The sequence below is a fragment of the Theobroma cacao genome, chromosome 5 (genome assembly GCF_000208745.1).
Source record: "Theobroma cacao cultivar B97-61/B2 chromosome 5, Criollo_cocoa_genome_V2, whole genome shotgun sequence".
NCBI lineage: Eukaryota > Viridiplantae > Streptophyta > Magnoliopsida > Malvales > Malvaceae > Theobroma > Theobroma cacao.
In genome coordinates, this window is record NC_030854.1 from 31,664,564 (window position 1) to 31,682,922 (window position 18,359).

The 18,359-nt window shown below is 30.7% G+C and overlaps 1 protein-coding gene and 1 pseudogene across 1 annotated transcript; both read right to left on the reverse strand.

Moving 5' to 3' along the window:
* On the reverse strand, positions 1,846-10,283 carry LOC18599481 (TMV resistance protein N). Its single transcript, XM_018121020.1, has 8 exons — positions 10,170-10,283; positions 9,481-10,022; positions 6,376-7,516; positions 5,955-6,290; positions 4,994-5,866; positions 4,467-4,908; positions 2,557-2,687; positions 1,846-2,471 (listed from the first exon to the last, which is right to left on the reverse strand). The coding sequence occupies exons 2-8, from the start codon at positions 9,978-9,980 to the stop codon at positions 1,926-1,928; spliced, it is 3,969 nt and encodes a 1,322-aa protein (XP_017976509.1). The 5' UTR covers positions 9,981-10,022; positions 10,170-10,283; the 3' UTR covers positions 1,846-1,925.
* The window catches only part of LOC18599482, a 22,727-nt pseudogene continuing 16,406 nt past the window's right edge, over positions 12,039-18,359 (reverse strand).

The following is an 18,359-nucleotide window of genomic DNA, read 5'->3' on the forward strand; positions in this document are numbered from 1 at the left end:
TCGTTCTATTGATGTTTATGAACACCCTATATTAGTTGATGCTTTTTCTGTCAATTTGATTGTGTTGTCTTTGAAATAATTTGACGGAAGAATGTCAACATTTTCATATTTAACTTGAATGTTAATTTTGAATTTAATAATTTTATTAAATTATTTTTATATGTTTTATTTTTTTTATGGTTAGTTTTTATGTAGTATTGGCAACTGGTCAATAAAATAGAAAAATTTAGGTATAAATATTCAAGAATTAGATTAAAATATTGCATTCTTGGCTTTAGAAATCCCAATAATAGGATTATAATAGGTCAACATTGCCTCTTTGGTCTCTTTCACAGGTCTCTATACGTGATAAAAAAAAAAATTCAAATAGTTGATTGCTATTAGCAGAAACAATGATATGCGAGTTTATTCCTCTTTTTTTTTTCTTTTGTTCTTTCGACTCACCTTTTTTCCGGAACAACTAACACCTTCTAGAAGACGCACCCATTTTTGCGAACCATTCCCCTAAACAATCAAACCATTCTTGGAACTAATCTTAATTTTAAACACTCAATTTAGCTTTCAAATACGGATCTTCAAAAGTAATCAAGCAAAGATTCCCAAAAATCCTTCTCACCTCAATCCCCATTCTCTCTTTCTCCTCTATCAGCTCGGCAATGCACTCAGATTCTATTGAATCCTTACATACCCCCACGACACTCCTCTCCAACAAGTGTAGAGTTTGCACCTCCACATGACCAGAGCATTTTAAAACGTCAGTGTTCTTTTGTGATTCCTCTGCTGACTAAAATATTGCTGCTTCACCTGATTCCGTAAATGGTTTTGCTTCTGCTTGATTGTAAATCTGCCCTCTCTTCTGGTCCCTCATTGCAAATCTATATCTATTCATTTCTTGATTCTAATAATATATTTACGGAAGCATAGGAAATGCTTAAGTTAATTGACTAAGCAAACTTAAAATGAAATGCAATTTAAAGAGTCAGGTTGGCAAACTTATGGTTTGAGGTTCCCGACCTAGGAGACAAGTGTTTGCATAGAAGATTTAATGACTAGGCACTCACCAAGATCAAGATTAAGAGCTTGATGTGTGTGTGTGTATATATATTGCGATTCTTGATTTGCTTATTTATATTGTGTAAAGTAATAAAATTATTACACGAAATTATATGATTTAAAAAAAATTGAAGATAAAGATATAAGAAAAAATAGATAAAGAAAACAAAATCAGATCAGCAAATATTGTCATATTGCTAATGCTTTATGCTCAATAGTAGTTGGTGACTTAAATTATGAGTTCTTAAATTTTAATTTATTTAAAATATTAAAATTGTGAATAAAAATTATGGGCTTAGTTTGTAAGATCCTAACATCGAATAAGAAATCAAATTAATGAGTAAGGAAAACAAAGCGAGCGGTGGGAACCGCTTGCAGCGCCCAACCTCAAAGGTGCGCAAGAATTTGTGGAGGGATGATAGGCTGGTCGAGCGCTGACGCTGCGCTTACTTTGTGCAGAACTCGCTTGAGCGGGCCTCCCAATAAAAAAAATAAGAAATCAAATTAACCAAACTTAATTATTATATTTTAGTTTGATTTAATTTTTTTCATTATAATATGATTAGGTTTGATTTTTTCTAAAAAAAATAGAAACCAAAATTTACCATTTGATTTAGATTATCCTTTTTATTTTGACTTGCCCATTTGGGTAGGTCATATATAAGACTAGGTTTTCCAAGGCATGGTAATAGGTAAGACCATAAGAGAGGAGAGAGATAGAGGAATAAAAGCATGGAGGTGATACAAAATTTTAAAAACAAAAAAACTTTGCTATCAATGACAATTCTTGCATTGATATGAGGGCATGAATCTTTTAATTACAAGAAGAGGTAGATGAATTGTCCTTTGCTCTAACAAGATCTTACATATAATTACTCTAATTTATTTAAACTCTGAATTCTATAAAGAGCCCTTTGTGACTTGAACAAGTGATATACAAAAAGTGGAAAAAGCCAATAAGAACTTGTAGTTTTACCTCCTAAATGTTGATAACCAGAGTTGCATTTATGTAGAAGGTCGTCATCCAGCTCATATATGAGATCAATGGCACATGCTTTTACACATAAATCGAAAAATACTGTACAGCTTACTTGATCACCATCTTCCAATTCACCCATAAATCTCCAAGAACTAAACCAATAAATGTTGTTCTTGATTTTAGGAATTCCAATGAAACATTTATGATGGATCCATTTGGTATCTTTGGTCTTATTGACAATCTCAATACGAGATAAAAAATCAAATATTTGATCATCTTCAGCAAAAAGAATGGCCATCAAGTTTAGATAGCCAATATGATGACCAGAGCTTCGAGGTACTATAAATGAAACCTTGTTCCCAGTAGCATGATGGCTGTACCTACCCTCCGGAAAACCGTATGTACCATATATGCTAATTATTCCACAATCATATAACACCTGTAATAATATTAAATTAATTATAAGTTATAAAAAGAAAAAAGAGATAATAAACGAAAAAGATTAGAAAAGAGATCAAGGAAACCTGAGGGGAAGCAATCATTTTTGATTCCTCTAAATAATTGTCAATTTGCATTCTAATGTTTCCACTGGTGTCCAATTTGAGTAACTCTTCATTTACTTTCAACTCAATCTCTTTCCAAGTACCTTCATTTTCTAAAAGATGCAAGAAATAGATGTGTCATTATTGTACAATTTTAATCATCAAATACTATGTTTCCATGAGAATTCCTATATAAATAAATTAACTTTAGAATATAATAAATCAAGCCCTTATAGAAATAATATAGTGGTGCATGATAAAAATGGTTAAATTTTAAAATTAGTATCCAATTTAAAATTAATGTTAATTTATTAAAGGAATATGCCCCAATAATTAAGAATTTGACACCCAATTAATTTAGAAGACTTAAGTTCAAATCATAGAAAAAAGGATGAGAATAGATGAGAAAGTGCGACATCTCATTTACGTAGCTTAAGATCATATGTATAAGAATATGGACAATATTATAAGTGAAGAGGTCATTGTTAAAAGGGAAACATCTCACTTTTTTAAGAACCAAGGACTTTATTATATATGACTTATAAGTAAAGCCATGCCCCTTTCTCTATGAGGTACCTTTTCTTAAAAGAACAAAATCACAGTAGTTAATCTCAAAATGGATAATATCTCGTAATTGGGCGCAACCCAACAACTCTAACATTAACAAACGGCTTTGTTTGTGGGACTCCCATACTATGATCCTCAAAGAAAACACAATCTACCCTCAACTGGGGGTTAATGTTGAGGGGAAAAGATTTTACATTTTTCTTTTTTAGAAAAGTTAGGTTCCACGTCTTTAAGAGCCTATGATTGGATTCTACCATATAAATAAGGGCATGTTCCCTCGCAAGTTGCCTTTTTTCAAAATGATAATATCGTGAGGGTAAGCCCCTAAAAGAGCAATACCTTATAACATGGTGCAGTCCAAAATCCTAACATCATCAGTTCTTATTATATTTATGGCTATACTTAATCTAAACTGATATATAGTTCATATTGACCTAAAGCAAGCATATACAGGTGCTTATAGGATAGACCAAGTCTAATTAACAATTCTAAAACTTAAGATTGGGCGACAAGGCCTATTTATTTTACCATTTATTATTTTAAATATTAAAAATATTTGTATATTAATATTTTAAATAAATTTAAAAATTAAAAATAATAGAAATATAAATATATATTTTTATTAAAATATTATCTTTGAGTTGAATTTGACCCTAGAATTTGAAACCCAAGCCCCACCCCAAATGAACCGAGCCTTTGGGCCTACACGGTAAGTTCGACCCTTGAATATATCTACTAGCAATGTCAAGCTTGACAACAATATTCTAACTTTTCTTCTTGGGTCATGGACAAAGGTGTTGTCAAAGTTAAAATAGGCAAGTCTAATGTACACACAATTATGTTGGGTCATTAGTATCTATCCCTATGACACTTTGCCCATCTCAATAAGTAATATATGGAACTTAACAATTACCGTTAAAAAGGTGGGATATATATATATATATACATACACACTCTTATTTCATTTTTTTAATTTAAATCATCAAATATATTTTTTTACATATATTTTACAGGTGTAAAAAATCACAATATGAGTAACAATGATTTAAAATTTAATTTTAATTATCAAATCTATTAAAAAATATAATTAAATTTGCTGGGTATCTAGTTAAATTGCTTGATTACATGAAAAGTTAATGATTAGATATTCTCTAATGTATACATGATAGTTAAAAATATTTCGTACTTAGTTTTATTTTCTAAAATATTCATAGATTAATATCAATAATTTTCATGAAAAAAGCAAGATATAAGAAACTATTGATATATAAAGTCAAGCAAAAAAGATGAAAAGTTCTTATAAATGTTATCAAGTGCAACCATACCTTGAGAGTATTGTGGAGTGTCGTCTTCATACATTTCCTTGGTTTCTGATACACATGTAACACCAAATTCTCTTACGTTCAAACCAAAAGTTGATAATTTGCAAGTCACCAAATCACCATTTTCCAATTGGTAATCCTTTACTGGCCAATGGATTAGCCATAAGATTGTGTTACTATTGGTTTCAGGAATTCCAAGGAAACTTGAGAAATAAGACCACGTCAACTTCTTGGTCTCATTGATAATATGCACCGATGGTAGAAACTCAAATATTTCATCGCTAACAAGAGAATAGACTATGCATAGGTTTAGCCAACTAACTTTTTCACTGGGATTTTGTGGCAAAGAAAATGAAATTTTAGACCCTTCAGAATGATACTCAAACCAGATTGGAACCTCACTTCCAGAGATAAAGCAACTAGTTATGCCGCAATCATGAAATACCTGAAACGTTGAAATCATTATTTATGAAAGTAATGAATGATGTAAAACAAGAAGAATAATAACTTTCAGTAGATTGAGAAAATACCTGTGGAGTAGTAACCATCCTTGTGTCCGTAATATAGCTATAAATTTCCAATTGGATACTTTTGATTAAGTCCATATTGAATAAGCTTTTGATCTGTTCCACTTCAAAGTTTTCAATTGGTACCAACTTAAACACACTTTCAACCTCAGTTAGCTTTTCACAACCAAAAACAATACACCTTTTCAAATTTAATAAGTACGACAAACTTGAAATTCTGTACGACGATTGAGACCTTTTCACGAGCAAGCCATTCGTTGGAAGCTTTGGAAGCCTTTGGAGCTCTTTGCAACAAGTCAGCAAAAGTTCGTCAAGCTTTGTAAGGTGGATAATGCTCTCAGGAAGGCTATGAATTGGGCTTCTACTTAAATTTAACGATTTCAAGGAAGGTAAGTGGCTAAAATCAGCGGGCACAACATCATCAGATAGTCTGCAACTTTGAAGGCTCAACTTTACCAAAGAACATGGCAAAGATACCCAAAAAAAACCCAACCCTTTGCTTATTTTCAATGATAGCCAAGACAACCACGAATTTGATTCACAAATAGCAGTTCCATCTAAATTAAGCACCTTCAATGATTTCATATTTTGCAAATCCCTAGGCACATCATCAAGTGTTGAGCAACCAGATAAAATAAGTTCTTCCAAAGATTCTACTGAACCAATTGTCCTTGGAAGCTTCTTAAGACTTTTGCAACCTTTAAGGTTTAAAATAGTAAGAGTTTTTATCTCACCAATGGATTGATCAACTGTAATCAACTTTATGCAGTCTTTCAATATCAACCTCTCAAGACTATGAAGACATGATAAGTTAAGGATTTTGAGAAGGCCATGGGAGTGACTGAGATTAAGGATCTTCAAATTTGGGAGAAAGTACTGTAGCAAAGGAAAAAGAAAAAACATTTAGCCATATAATTTTGTTTTCACTTCACAAAAAGTAAAGAGAAATTAAATAGTATCATACCTTTGTGTCATTCCAAACACGTTTAAGGCTACTGTTGTGCATCTCAAGAACAACTAGCTTGGAAATATATAAATTTTTAGGAAGATATTCTAGAGGAAATCCATGCCAACACAACCATATTAAGCTTCTCAGAAAGTCTTTGTAGTCTCCTTTAAGTTTTACATAATCTAGCTGAAGTAGTTTAAGTCTCTGCATCTTTGCAAATGCGTCAGTTTCTATATCTTCCTCAGTTGACATGAGAAGTGGATTTTTTGAATGATTTGAAATTGTCTTTCCATACTTGTCTTCCAGCAATCTATGTAGGTCAATGGTAAGGCACCTAATTGTTTTCGTACCCTGTTGGAAAAAAAATGTTAGTTAAAAGACTACGATATAAGAAAATTGCATAATAGAAAGTAGAAGATAATGAAGTCTTTCTTACATTTTTTTCTCTTAATGCATCAAATGCGTCCTTATGCCACAACCTACTTCGTTTCCCAAGGTTAGGAGATTCTTGACGAATAATGTTCCTTCCTATCTCTCTAATCATTTGATGCATCATTAGCTTGTTTTTTTCATTAACAACTAAAAGAGACCTATTTATGAGATTTTCAATACCAATTGCTGTATAGTAATCACACTCATCTAGAATTGTAGTTGTGTAATCTTTATCCTTCCCGACGAATACACAAGCTATGTCAAGGAATAGATTTTTATCATGATCATCTTGTAGAGAATCATAGCTTATTCTTAGAATCTTTTGAATTTTGCTATCAGGGATTGCTTTCAATTTCTCTAATGCACTTCTCCACACATTTATACTTTTACCAGATAGAGAAGAACCTAAAACTTGAAGAGCTAATGGAAGCCCACCATAGTGTTCCACTACACTCTTTACATATTCCATATAACTGTCAATTGGATGACACTGTCCAAAGGCATACCACTTAAAAAGTTGAAGAGAATCATTAAAAGCTAATTCTTTTACCTCAAATACCTTACATAACTCTCCATAACTTGATGATGCTTCAAGATCAAACATCTGCCTAATAAAAGGATCACTCAGTAAACATCGATGTCTGCTAGTTATGATGATTTTACTCCCTCGATGAAAAGGAATTTGTGCTCCAATTATTTTAGTTATTTTTTCCGAATCATCCACATCATCTAGCACCAGAAGCACACGTCTACGATATATAGCTTCTTTGATCTTAGTGATTCCATCATCTGAATTGTGAATTTTGTTTACTTTGCCCTTCAAGATATCTGAAATAAGTTGTCTTTGCAAACGAACTAGGCCCTTGCGTTCTTGAGTAATCTCTCTAACATCAGCAAGGAAACTGTAACTTTCAAATCTTTGGATGTTAAGATTGTAAACAATTTTGGCAATGGTTGTCTTCCCAATCCCTCCAATTCCACAAATTGTTGCTATGCCAACCTTATTTGATCCATCTCCCAACCACCAATTAATGCACGTCACAAGAGAATCTATTCCAACCACAATAGGAGGGACATATAAAGCGGTGTGATGGAGTTTATTTTGAACCTGTTTAATAATATCTTGAATAAACTGCCACTCATGCCTACAAATTTTAAAATATTTAAGTTATAATAAATATTCAAAATATAACTTAACAAGTGACATCTTGAAAATTGAGTAAAAATCCTTTAACATATTTGTCTATTTTTGCATAATTTTGATTTTTAATTTCATCTTAACTCATCTTACTTGTCCTTAAAATTCTCAACTGTATGTTAAATATTAAGGGACACTTTTTTAGAAAATCTCATAAACTATTTTATTAAATTTATTTAATAGGTTACTTTTTTAAAGAAAAAATCCTTACTTTTTTATTGGTATTTTCAAAGTTACCATTGAAAATTAGGGAGACAATGGAAATTGACCATACCTAACCCAACCCAACTCTGTATTTTCTTATTTTGAACCCTCTCTACATTGACACTAGATTGACAACTTTAATGCCCAACCTCGAACAAAAAAAATTGTATAACCCGTGTTTTTCTTGTCTTGCCTCAAAATTGTTTTTCTTTTAAGTTATTTTAATTTAATTTTCATATAAATTTTTATATTTTAATGTAAATTACATCTTAATTACTTTTAAATATATTATATTATTAAGTTAATACCTCTAATTTATAATAAGTAATAACTTTATTCGTACACTACACATATATCTATAAATATAATATAAAATATAATGTTTTCTATATGTACCTTGAGGAGGGCACTCTAAACCTTGATCCGATTATTTATTAATGGTCAAAGTGCCCAATAGGTCCTTGTAGTATAGAGTTTTTATGAATTTAGTCTCTTTACCCTAAAATTGGTCAATTTAGTCCTTATACTTTGAGATTTTATGTAATTGAGTTCTTTCTCTTAAAGCCATCCAAATTAACTATTAATAGTACTGATATGGCATTGACATGTCAAACTATGCTAATGTAACGATGACATGCTGACATGGTAATGATAATGTGGCATGCTTGAGAAAAGAGTTTTTAGATTTTTTTTTGGAAATTTTTTTCTCATGTCATTTTTTGGTAACACATTTTAGGATTAAATTGAATAAAAAAGTAAAGTAACCAAGACTAAATTGAACAAAATTATGGAGTACAAAGATTTCTCATATTGGGACTAACTTGGGTACTTTTATCAGTTTTTTGTTTAACATTACGTTTTTACCAAAAAATTACTTTTACCCATTAGAGGTTATTTTTTAGTAATTAAAAATCATTAACTTTTCATTTTTTTTAACTGAGAGAAGAGGGATTTGAACTCTGCTCTTTAGGCTGAGGGATCATGTACTAACCAATTAACCAAATGCTCGGATTCCATTAACTTTTCATTTGTACAATATAGGATATATTAATAGGAATGTCAACTTAGAAGTCAGTGAGAGCGAAGACACAAACATATATAAATATTTCAATTTCTTCCACTTAGAATATTATGCATAAACAATTTTAAAAAGTGAGATAAAAGTGATTAATTATATTCAAATTATCAATAATAATATGTAATGGAACTAATTCAATTAGTATTAAGAATTAAGAGACGTTAACTTAATTAAAATTATGAAAAAAATAAATAAAATAATAAAACCACATATAAAAATAAAGATATATATATATATATATATATTCTTTTTTGTACTTACTCAATTNCCAACAAAATAAGAGTATATATATATATATATATTTCTTTTTTGTACTTACTCAATTCAATTTAAATTTCTTTAATATCTATTCGTTTCTCCTCTTAAAAAATTGCAAACTTTTATTTTAGAATTTTTCAAAAATTGTTTTTTGAAAATTTAATTACATATGAGAATATAATAAATAATAATCTAAGTTGATTTTATATGATTAAAAACAATTGAAAGTGGACATTTGATTTGAAATAAGAGTAGTAAAATAGTTTGTTCACCCACGTAGTGAAAATACATAGAACTAGTGTCATGAAATAATGAGCATATATAAGTTTGCAATTTTTAAGAAGAGATCAAATAGTTTCCAACTTGCTTACCCGTCTTCTAGAAGCATGCCTCCCAAATCCGCAACTTCTGTTAAAGCAGCCCTCCATCTTTGTACCGTGTCCATATCAGACTTGAAGCTCTCTTCATGTCCAGCAAACGCTGCTGCAAAACTCCCTGTCTGCTTCTTGACTTGAGATGGATTTACGTCATAGAAAATTGGCAAAACAATGTGTTTGGAGAATTTGCTATGTTCCATTATCTTTACAAGTTCATTAAGGCACCATGTTGATGAAGCATAATTCTTTGAGAAGACAATGATAGATATTTTTGACTCATATATTGCTCTTTCAATTTCATTTTTTATGTTCTCCCCTTTCCCAATTTCATCATCATCTCTAAATGTATGAATCCCTGCTTGCACCAAAGCCATGTAAAGGTGATCCGTAAAATTCTTACGCGTATCTGCACCTCTAAAACTCAATAATACATCATATGTGTATTGAGAATCTGACAAGGAAGACTCCTGGTGATGGACCATTGAAACAGCCATTGAAGAAGAACACAAGAGAATCTGGATTGATTGATGAGGCACCTAAAATAATGTAGAACAACTTAATTATGTCATCAAAGAAACAATTTAATAAAAAAATTGAAGGCCTTGTACCAAGATCAAAGAATAAAAAATAAGTAGTTATACAAGTTAAAGCTAGAGCTAGGAATATTAAAGATCATAACTAACCTGGTTAATGAATTTAGACAAGACAGCACCTTGCTAATACCTTTTCGTTGCACTTGTACTCTCTATGAAGAAAAATGAATTGTAAGACCAGAATAATGATCAAGAAATCGATAACTTTTGCTTGTTATATAAATATTAGACAAGATGGGTTCTACAACCCTTTTTATACTTAAAGTTCATATGATAAAGCCCTTCCTAATGTATTTTTATTTTTATGTGTTGTAATTTTCACCTGCTCTTCACACCATAAATTAAAGGAGTTTAACTTAAGGAAAATATCATAATTCAGTATTTATTCACGACTAAGATTGCTAGAGTGTATATCTCAACATTTCGCTTGATGAAAAGCATATATATCTGTTATTTGAAAAATTTGTTTCAAATTCCCCTTTTTTTAAATAAGAAACTAGACTGTCAATGATATTCATATATGTTAATCATATTTAAGAAATTTTTTTTTGTAAAAGAATAACCTCAAGAAAAGTTGAGTTGGATATTATTTTTTTTTATGAAGTGATCATTGCAATTCGTAACCGACGTTATATATTTTGGATATATAATTTGAAATACATATGAAGGAGTTAAATAAGAGAAAAGTTAACTAGAAAAAAAGGCCTAAATTGGAAACAATTTTCATTTAGGTTAATCATAACTAGGAAACTTTTCTTTTCTAAGAAAATAACATTAAGAAAAAAATAACAGTCACGAAGTAGGTAGAGCTTTTACATATTTATCTTGGATATATATTTTTTAATATATATATACGTCATGAATTACAAGTATCACTTCACCAAAAATAATATTTGTCAATAAAAAATTTTAAAAACATATATGAGACAACAAGTTATAGTATATATAAATAATATCATAATAGTTTCACTGGATTTTCTAAAATTGAAATCTTGTGGAACTTGTTAATTTGTTCCTTCTTTCCACTATTTTAAGAGAAATTGTTTTTAATTACTATAACTTAATTAAGGGTTAATTGTAATTCATTAAAAAATTAGTCGTCATATCATATCCAATCTCTGGCAAGATTTTTGCCCTTTTTTTTTCTCTCAATAGTGCAATTTTAGACCAGGACTTAATTTGCTGTCTCTCATTTTCTTGGCCTCAACACTGGAAACACTGTTAGAACAATCTCCTGACTTGTTGTGCAAGTTGCAAGTGAGTTGAGATCCAAAAGTTTCCGGCCGTTTATGGAAATCAATTTATGGTAAACGGTCAAGTCAAGCAAATGCATTTCTACTCCAAGTACATCTGCGGGTGAATCACTCCATATACCACACCAATTCACACCTCGAAAGAAGAAAATTCAAGAAAAATTCATTTTTCGTCGTGCCTACTTTTTCTAATTCATATTAATGCCACTCTTTATCTTTTCCCAATTATAACAACTACACTTTTCTATTATTTCTTTTTAATTTTTTTTGTCTTTTCTTCATTTTATTATTGTTTAACTTATATTGAAAATATTTTATTTGATGTTTCAATTTTGATCCCATGCTAAAATTATTTGTTTGCCCCTCCGTTCGCTTTCTTTCTTTCATCTTCCTTGTATATATTAGTTAAATTCATGCTCATCATCATTATAATTTTTATTTTAGTGATTTATTTACTTTCTATAATTCTTTTTTCTTTCCTTCTTTTTTATTATTGTCTATTAAATTTATAATTTTCTATTGATTTAAATTAATTCAATAATGAAATATATTTTTACCTCAACATATATATTTTTCTCTCCTTTTTATATTTTTCAATGATGACAAGATTTTTGCCCTTTTTTTCTTCTCTCAATAGTCCAATCTCAGACCAAGACATAATTTGCTGTCTCCCATTTTCTTGGCCTGAACATGACTGTACAAACTATTAGTCCAATCTCCTGACTTCTTGTGCAAGCTGCAAGTGAGTTGTGATCCAAAAGTCTTCGGCCGTCCATTTCTGGAAATCAATTTATGATTAAAGGTCAAGTCAAGTAAATGCATTTCTACTCCAAAAACAATCACTCCTTAAACCACACCAATTCATACGTCAGAAGAAAAAAATTCAAGAAAAATTCATTTTCGTCGTGCCTACTTTTTCCAAATCATACTGGTGCCACTCTTTATCTTTTTCCAATGATACCAACTACTCTTTTCGATTTTTTTTTAAATCGTCTTTTCTTCTTTTTATTATTGTTTAACTTAAATTGATAATATTTTATTTGATGTTTCAATTTTGATCCCATGTTAAATTTATTTTTTGCCCCTCCATTCTCTTTCTTTCTTTCATCTTCCTTGTATATATTAGTTAAATTCATGCTTTATCATCATTATAAATTTATTATAGTGATTTATTTTCTATAATTTTTTTTCTTTCCTTCTTTTTATTATTGTTTATTAAATTTATAACTCTCTATTCTTGTCCGCTATAAACCTTAGCTGGGAGCAAAATTCTATCCATGCCTTGGTTTCACACCACATTCATACGAATCATGTCTAAATTCATACCAAAAAGCAATTTATGGTAAAAGGTCAATGCAAACAAATGCATTTCTACTCCAAATACATTTGCGGGTCAATCACTCCACTGACCACACCAATTCATACGTTAGGACAAGAAAATTAAAAGAAGTTCATTTTTGCGGGTCAATCACTTTACAGGACATAATGCACACCATATACCACACCAATTCACACCTCGAAAGAAGAAAATTCAAGAAAAATTCATTTTTCGTCATGCCTATTTTTTCTAATTGATGCTAGTGCCACTCTTTTATCCATTCCCAATTATACCAACGACACTTTTCTATTATTTCTTTTTAATTTTTTTGTCTTTTCTTCTTTTTATTATTGTTTAACTTATATTGATAATATTTTATTTTATGTTTCAATTTTGATCTCATGCTAAAATTATTTTTTGCCCCTCCGTTCTCTTTCTGTCTTTCATCTTCCTTGTATATTTTGGTTAAATTCATGCTTATCATCATTATAATTTTTATTATAGTGATTTATTTACGTTCTATAATTCTGTTTTCTTTCCTTCTTTTTATTATTGTTTATTAAATTTATAATTTTCTATTCATTTAAATTAATTCAATAATAAAATATATTTTTACCTCAACATTTATAATTTTCTCTCCTTTTTATTATTGTCTAATATAAATTTATAATTATTAATTTATTAATTTGAATTAATTCAATAATAAACATATTTTTACCTCAATAATAACGTACAAGAAAACTAATGGCACATATAAAATACATCCAAAATCAACCCAACTAAAATATAACTAAACACTTTTGAATTTTTTTTAACCCAACCAAAAAGCCCCAAACGTATTAAATCCTAATTTAAAAAAAGTCCAAAAACCCACCCAAACAAAACCAACCCAATTTCCTTCCACCAACCTTTGAACAAATTGTTGCAAGTCAACACCAAATCCCTCAAATGGCAGTCCCTAAATCCCCATGCACTACCTCAACAAATTTTTCGCCCACTAAGCATAAAACTTGTGTAGCTGCTCTACTAGCTATCAACTACTTAACTAATCAGTGAATGATTGTTTAGCCTATGTTCAACCTATTTAAAGTCAACTGACTCAGATTAAAATTAATTAAGAGTTATCTTTATTTTATCGAGGTTCTGATAACTCTTTGTTTAGAATGTAAAGCTATAGGAGCTTTAATGCTATGTTGTAGTCCTTCCGATACTAGAGACAACTATTCTAGGAATCAGGTTTTAGGACGTACCCTGGCGTAGACAAATCTCCCCATATTGATGTTGCTCTTGTTGCTACCCATTCCAAGCTATCAAACCAGAAATCATGAGTTAAGTTTTGTAAGAATTATCGCCAAAAAGGTAACAACTTTTCTGATTGCTCTACAATATAAGGTTGGGCATATTATTGAGAACTGCCACGTTTGTTTACCTAAATGAAAAGATGACACCTTTAAACCTAAGGTAGATTTCTCAACATCTTGAACTTCATCCATTGCCACTCTTGCATTCAACGGCCCTCTATTAGTCTCACTATAAGTGATATTGAGGCTTTACTAAACTAGATTAATTCTTCCAATTCTTCTTTTCATACTACCCTCTCTTTTACTCCAGGTGATTCATTTTCGCTCCTTGATTATACTTGTTGTAATTATATGACTCTTAATCTTTTTATCTTATCCACTAAAATGTCCTCTTTGTCTTTTCCTTCTACCCATACTATCAATAAGGATGGACCAAAGAATTTTTATGAGTGGTGTTATACTTAAGAGTAAGACTTAATTTTATGAAAAAATAAAGTAGTTTAGGTTTTGTCTTTCTTTTAGTAAAATCTTAAATTATAAAAGGAATTTTTTTTGTCTTTCCATATAGTATTTAAATATGAGTATGTAAAATACTTTTTGATCAATCTAGGTTGACTTTGAGTCCTTGATCCCACTTTCTACAAAATTACAAAAAAGTTAGTAGATTCGTTATCATCATTAAATCCATAAATCTCTAACATAAATAGTATAACAAGTGAAAATTTTATATACTTTAGTAAATAAGTGGTGTCCTGTGACACTACTTGTCTAAAGGTAGGTCCGCCCACTAACTACCAATGATACAAAAATGAATATCACTCACATTAGACATTGTTTCTAAATCTTAATCTTTCAGATACTTATTGTGTACTTTAGCATTGAATCTTATTTCTATGAGTCAATTACATGATTGAGGCTTCACTATTCTCTTCTGTTCTTCTGGATCTTAGGTACAAGACCACAAACAAGGAAAATTCTTGGAACACCCGCAAGGTGGAAGGATTGTTGAAGCTTGTCTTCTTCTACCTCCATATGCAACATGTGTCTGTGTCAGTTGCCACTATATTTAGTTCTTTGAATCAATGGCATCTTTTTCTAAGTCATGCTTTAGCAAGTAATTACTACATCCTTTATTTTCTCGTGGGTTGTTAGGATGACCAGTTTTTTCATTTAATAATAATATTTCTATTTCAAATTAAAAATCAAAAGATTCAAAGAATTCTTCAAAAAGTTAAAAGAGGTAAAACCATTCAAGAACCTGAAAGGTTAAGCATAAAGAATCTTTAAAAGCTTAAACTTTAAAGATTGTTTTTATTTTTTTCATTTGAATTTTCTTTAATCTTGTAACATCGAATCTTTTAAGATTCATTTTTGGAAATATTGTTTGGTTAGAGAAAAAAGAATAAACAAAATTTAATATTGTTTTTTTGTCAAGAGTGAGAATTAGTCATCCAATCAATAACTATAAGGGTCCAGGACTATGAGGGAATCATACATGTACTTTTAGTTTGTTTAAAACAAAAGTAAAAGTGGCGTATATTTGTCTGCTTAGCATTTATCATGGGTGGATTGTTCCTGATAAGAGTTTTAGTCCATGCCTTGATTAAATTGAAGAGCTCCTGTAGAAGAATTTAGCCTTTTTGTCTCATGCTCACATTTGCTTACATCCCAATTAGAAGTTTTATTAATCGAAAAAAAGCCAAGGATTCTTGGTTTGCAAGTGCATAATTATAATAATTGAAGGATTGAGAAAATAATTACTGGAAAAATCATCTAAAACAGAGAGGCTGCTCCTCTATCTTGCCACCATTTAGTCTATTTTTGTTTTATTTCTTCTTGTATAGCTTAAGTTCTATTTGCTCGAGTTCTCTAGTTGGGATGTTTTGTAAGCAAGCCCTCGAAGTCCAATATGTAAAAAGTTTAAAACTAAAATCAAGTGTCAGATTATCAACAAAAGAATGTACATTCATTTAAATGATTGAAATGTAAGAAGGGTGGGAGATTTAATGATGTCTGTTTGGCAAATTTGCAATCCTAAAATAATGTAGAGCAATTTAATTATCTCATCAAAAGAAAGAATTTAATAAAAAAATAAAGATTTTATACCAAGACCAAAGAATTAAAATAAGTAGTTATAAGAGTTAAAGTTAGAGCTAACAATATTAAAGATCATAACTAAGCTGGTAAATGAATTTAGACAAGACAGCACCTTGCTAACAGCTTTTCGTTGCACTTGTACTCTCTATAAAGAGAAGGTGGATTGTAAAACCAAAATAATGATCAAGAACTATATAACTTTTGCTTGTTATATAGATATTAGACAGGATGGGTTGTTATGAACTAGGGACACTATAATCAAGTACCAGAGCTACAACCCTTTTTATGCTTCAAGTGCACATGACAAAGCCCTTCCTATTATATCTTTAGTGTTATGTGTTGTCATTTTCAGCTGACTCTTCACACCATTGAACAAAGGAATTGAACTCAAATGACTCATTATTTATTCACAACTAAGATTGCTGGATTGACATATCTCAACATTTCATTTAATGATAAGTGTATATATCTCTTATTTAAAAAAATTGTTTCGAAATAGTCTTTTCTTAAAAAAGAAATAGACTGCCAACAATTTTTACATATGTTAATCATAACTAGGATTTTTTTTTTTTAGCTAAATGCTCAAATTGGGGTTAAATATTTGGCACTTTTTCAATTAAATGTCAAACGTTTCAATTGTAACAATCAAAGGTCAAACATTTTTGATTCCTTACAATTAATGACTAAGTTAATAGGTGGATAGAGTGTGAATCACATGCGACAGAAAATTGCGTGAGCTAATGTCATGGCAGTTGACTTGGCATGTTATTCAAATTATGTCATTTTGATCTAAATCCTACACCTAATTTTCCTCCAATTTAACCCGTTCTACTTCATCTCCTCTCTAATTCAGCTCTCTTCTCATCAGAGATAGGCACGTGAACGGTCATCGGTAAGGTGATACCAACTCATGACATCAAACATCGCAAAATGTGATAACTCGTGTCTGAAGCATACAAGACAAATGTCAATCACCGTTTTGATTAAGTTCATTAGATACATGTTCTAGCATTGTTTTCATGAGCGACACGAGCAAGTCATCAAAGTTTCCATGCCCTGCAAGCCTTGGGCTACCTCTCAGTTGATCCAAAAATTCAATGAAGCACATCATTTTACAATTAAGCCTATCGATCAAGTGGATGATTTGTATATGAAATGTTAGCCATTTCCATTAGATGTTAACTTATTAATGATTTGTATGAAGTGTTGCTAATGATTTGCACAAAGTGCTGATTTTTTTTTTAAAAGGAAACAACACTAAGAAGAAAAATTACAGATAGCATTTCTAGGAAATCCTAGAGCCACAACTTAAGTTTCTTCTCTTTATTCTTTTCTTTGACAAATTTATTCTTCATCTTCCTTATCACCTTCTCATCAAACATCTCGTACAATCTCCTCAACTGATCCTTCACCTTCTCCCCACACCTTTTTATTTGGTCCCCGTACGTCACATATATCAAAGGAACTATCATGACCGTCTTAATGCCTATCTAAAAAAGTGTTGATATACCAAGATGTGTATGCTTTTTGGGTGTCTATGAACTCTTCAGAATATGCAAATATGTGAGAGCCAGGCCTGTATAATGTGTTGTTAAACGCCATGGTCAAAAAAATTGTTCCACAACACGTAAAAAAAATGATGTTGAATATTTATTACACAACATGTTGGGAAATGTTATTGTTACTTTTTATGAAAAAAATATTGTTATCGCCATGTTGAAAAATGTAGTGTCATGCGCCATGTTCTAAAATTTAGTTGTTACACGACATATTGAAAAATGCAGTTTTTACACGTCATGTTGAAAATTTAGTTGTTACACCTCATGTTGAAAAAAGTAGTTGTTATATGTTATGTTGAAAATTGTAGTTGTTACATATCATGATGAAAAATTTAGTTACTACCTAACTGTTTCTGGTTTGGCCAACAACGACAAGATGATGGCGATGGGAACCCACAAACAAGTGACGCTTGATAAATTGATAGCAACGACACCTAACTGGACGGTGAGATGGTGAGAGGAAAAATGATCCGAGAAAAAAGGTGGATCGGAGAGGAAAAAAGGCATAGTGTGGGTAATTTAGGTCGATGGTGGGAAAATCGAAATGGTGGGAAATTTGATGTCACGACCCGGAACCTGCCTCAGGCTCATGACAATCGCCGCGACGTCCCGATTGACACTCATTATCCGGAATGCCAACCGAAACCCCGCAAGGCTTACATATCAGTTTCTTTCCTTTCCTGTGAGCAATCATTGTTAAATATCGAGTTTTTAGAAAATATATACTATTTTAGATCCAAAACAATCAAAAT

Excerpts from the sequence above, each read along its gene's own strand:
- LOC18599481 (XM_018121020.1), bottom strand. The coding sequence starts at position 9,980 with ATGGCTGTTTCAATGGTCCATCACCAGGAGTCTTCCTTGTCAGATTCT. Across the intron at positions 7,517-9,480 it reads GGCATGCTTCTAGAAGACGG|GCATGAGTGGCAGTTTATTC; the intron begins GTAAGCAAGTTG and ends TAAAATTTGTAG. Across the intron at positions 5,867-5,954 it reads GTGTTTGGAATGACACAAAG|TACTTTCTCCCAAATTTGAA; the intron begins GTATGATACTAT and ends CCTTTGCTACAG.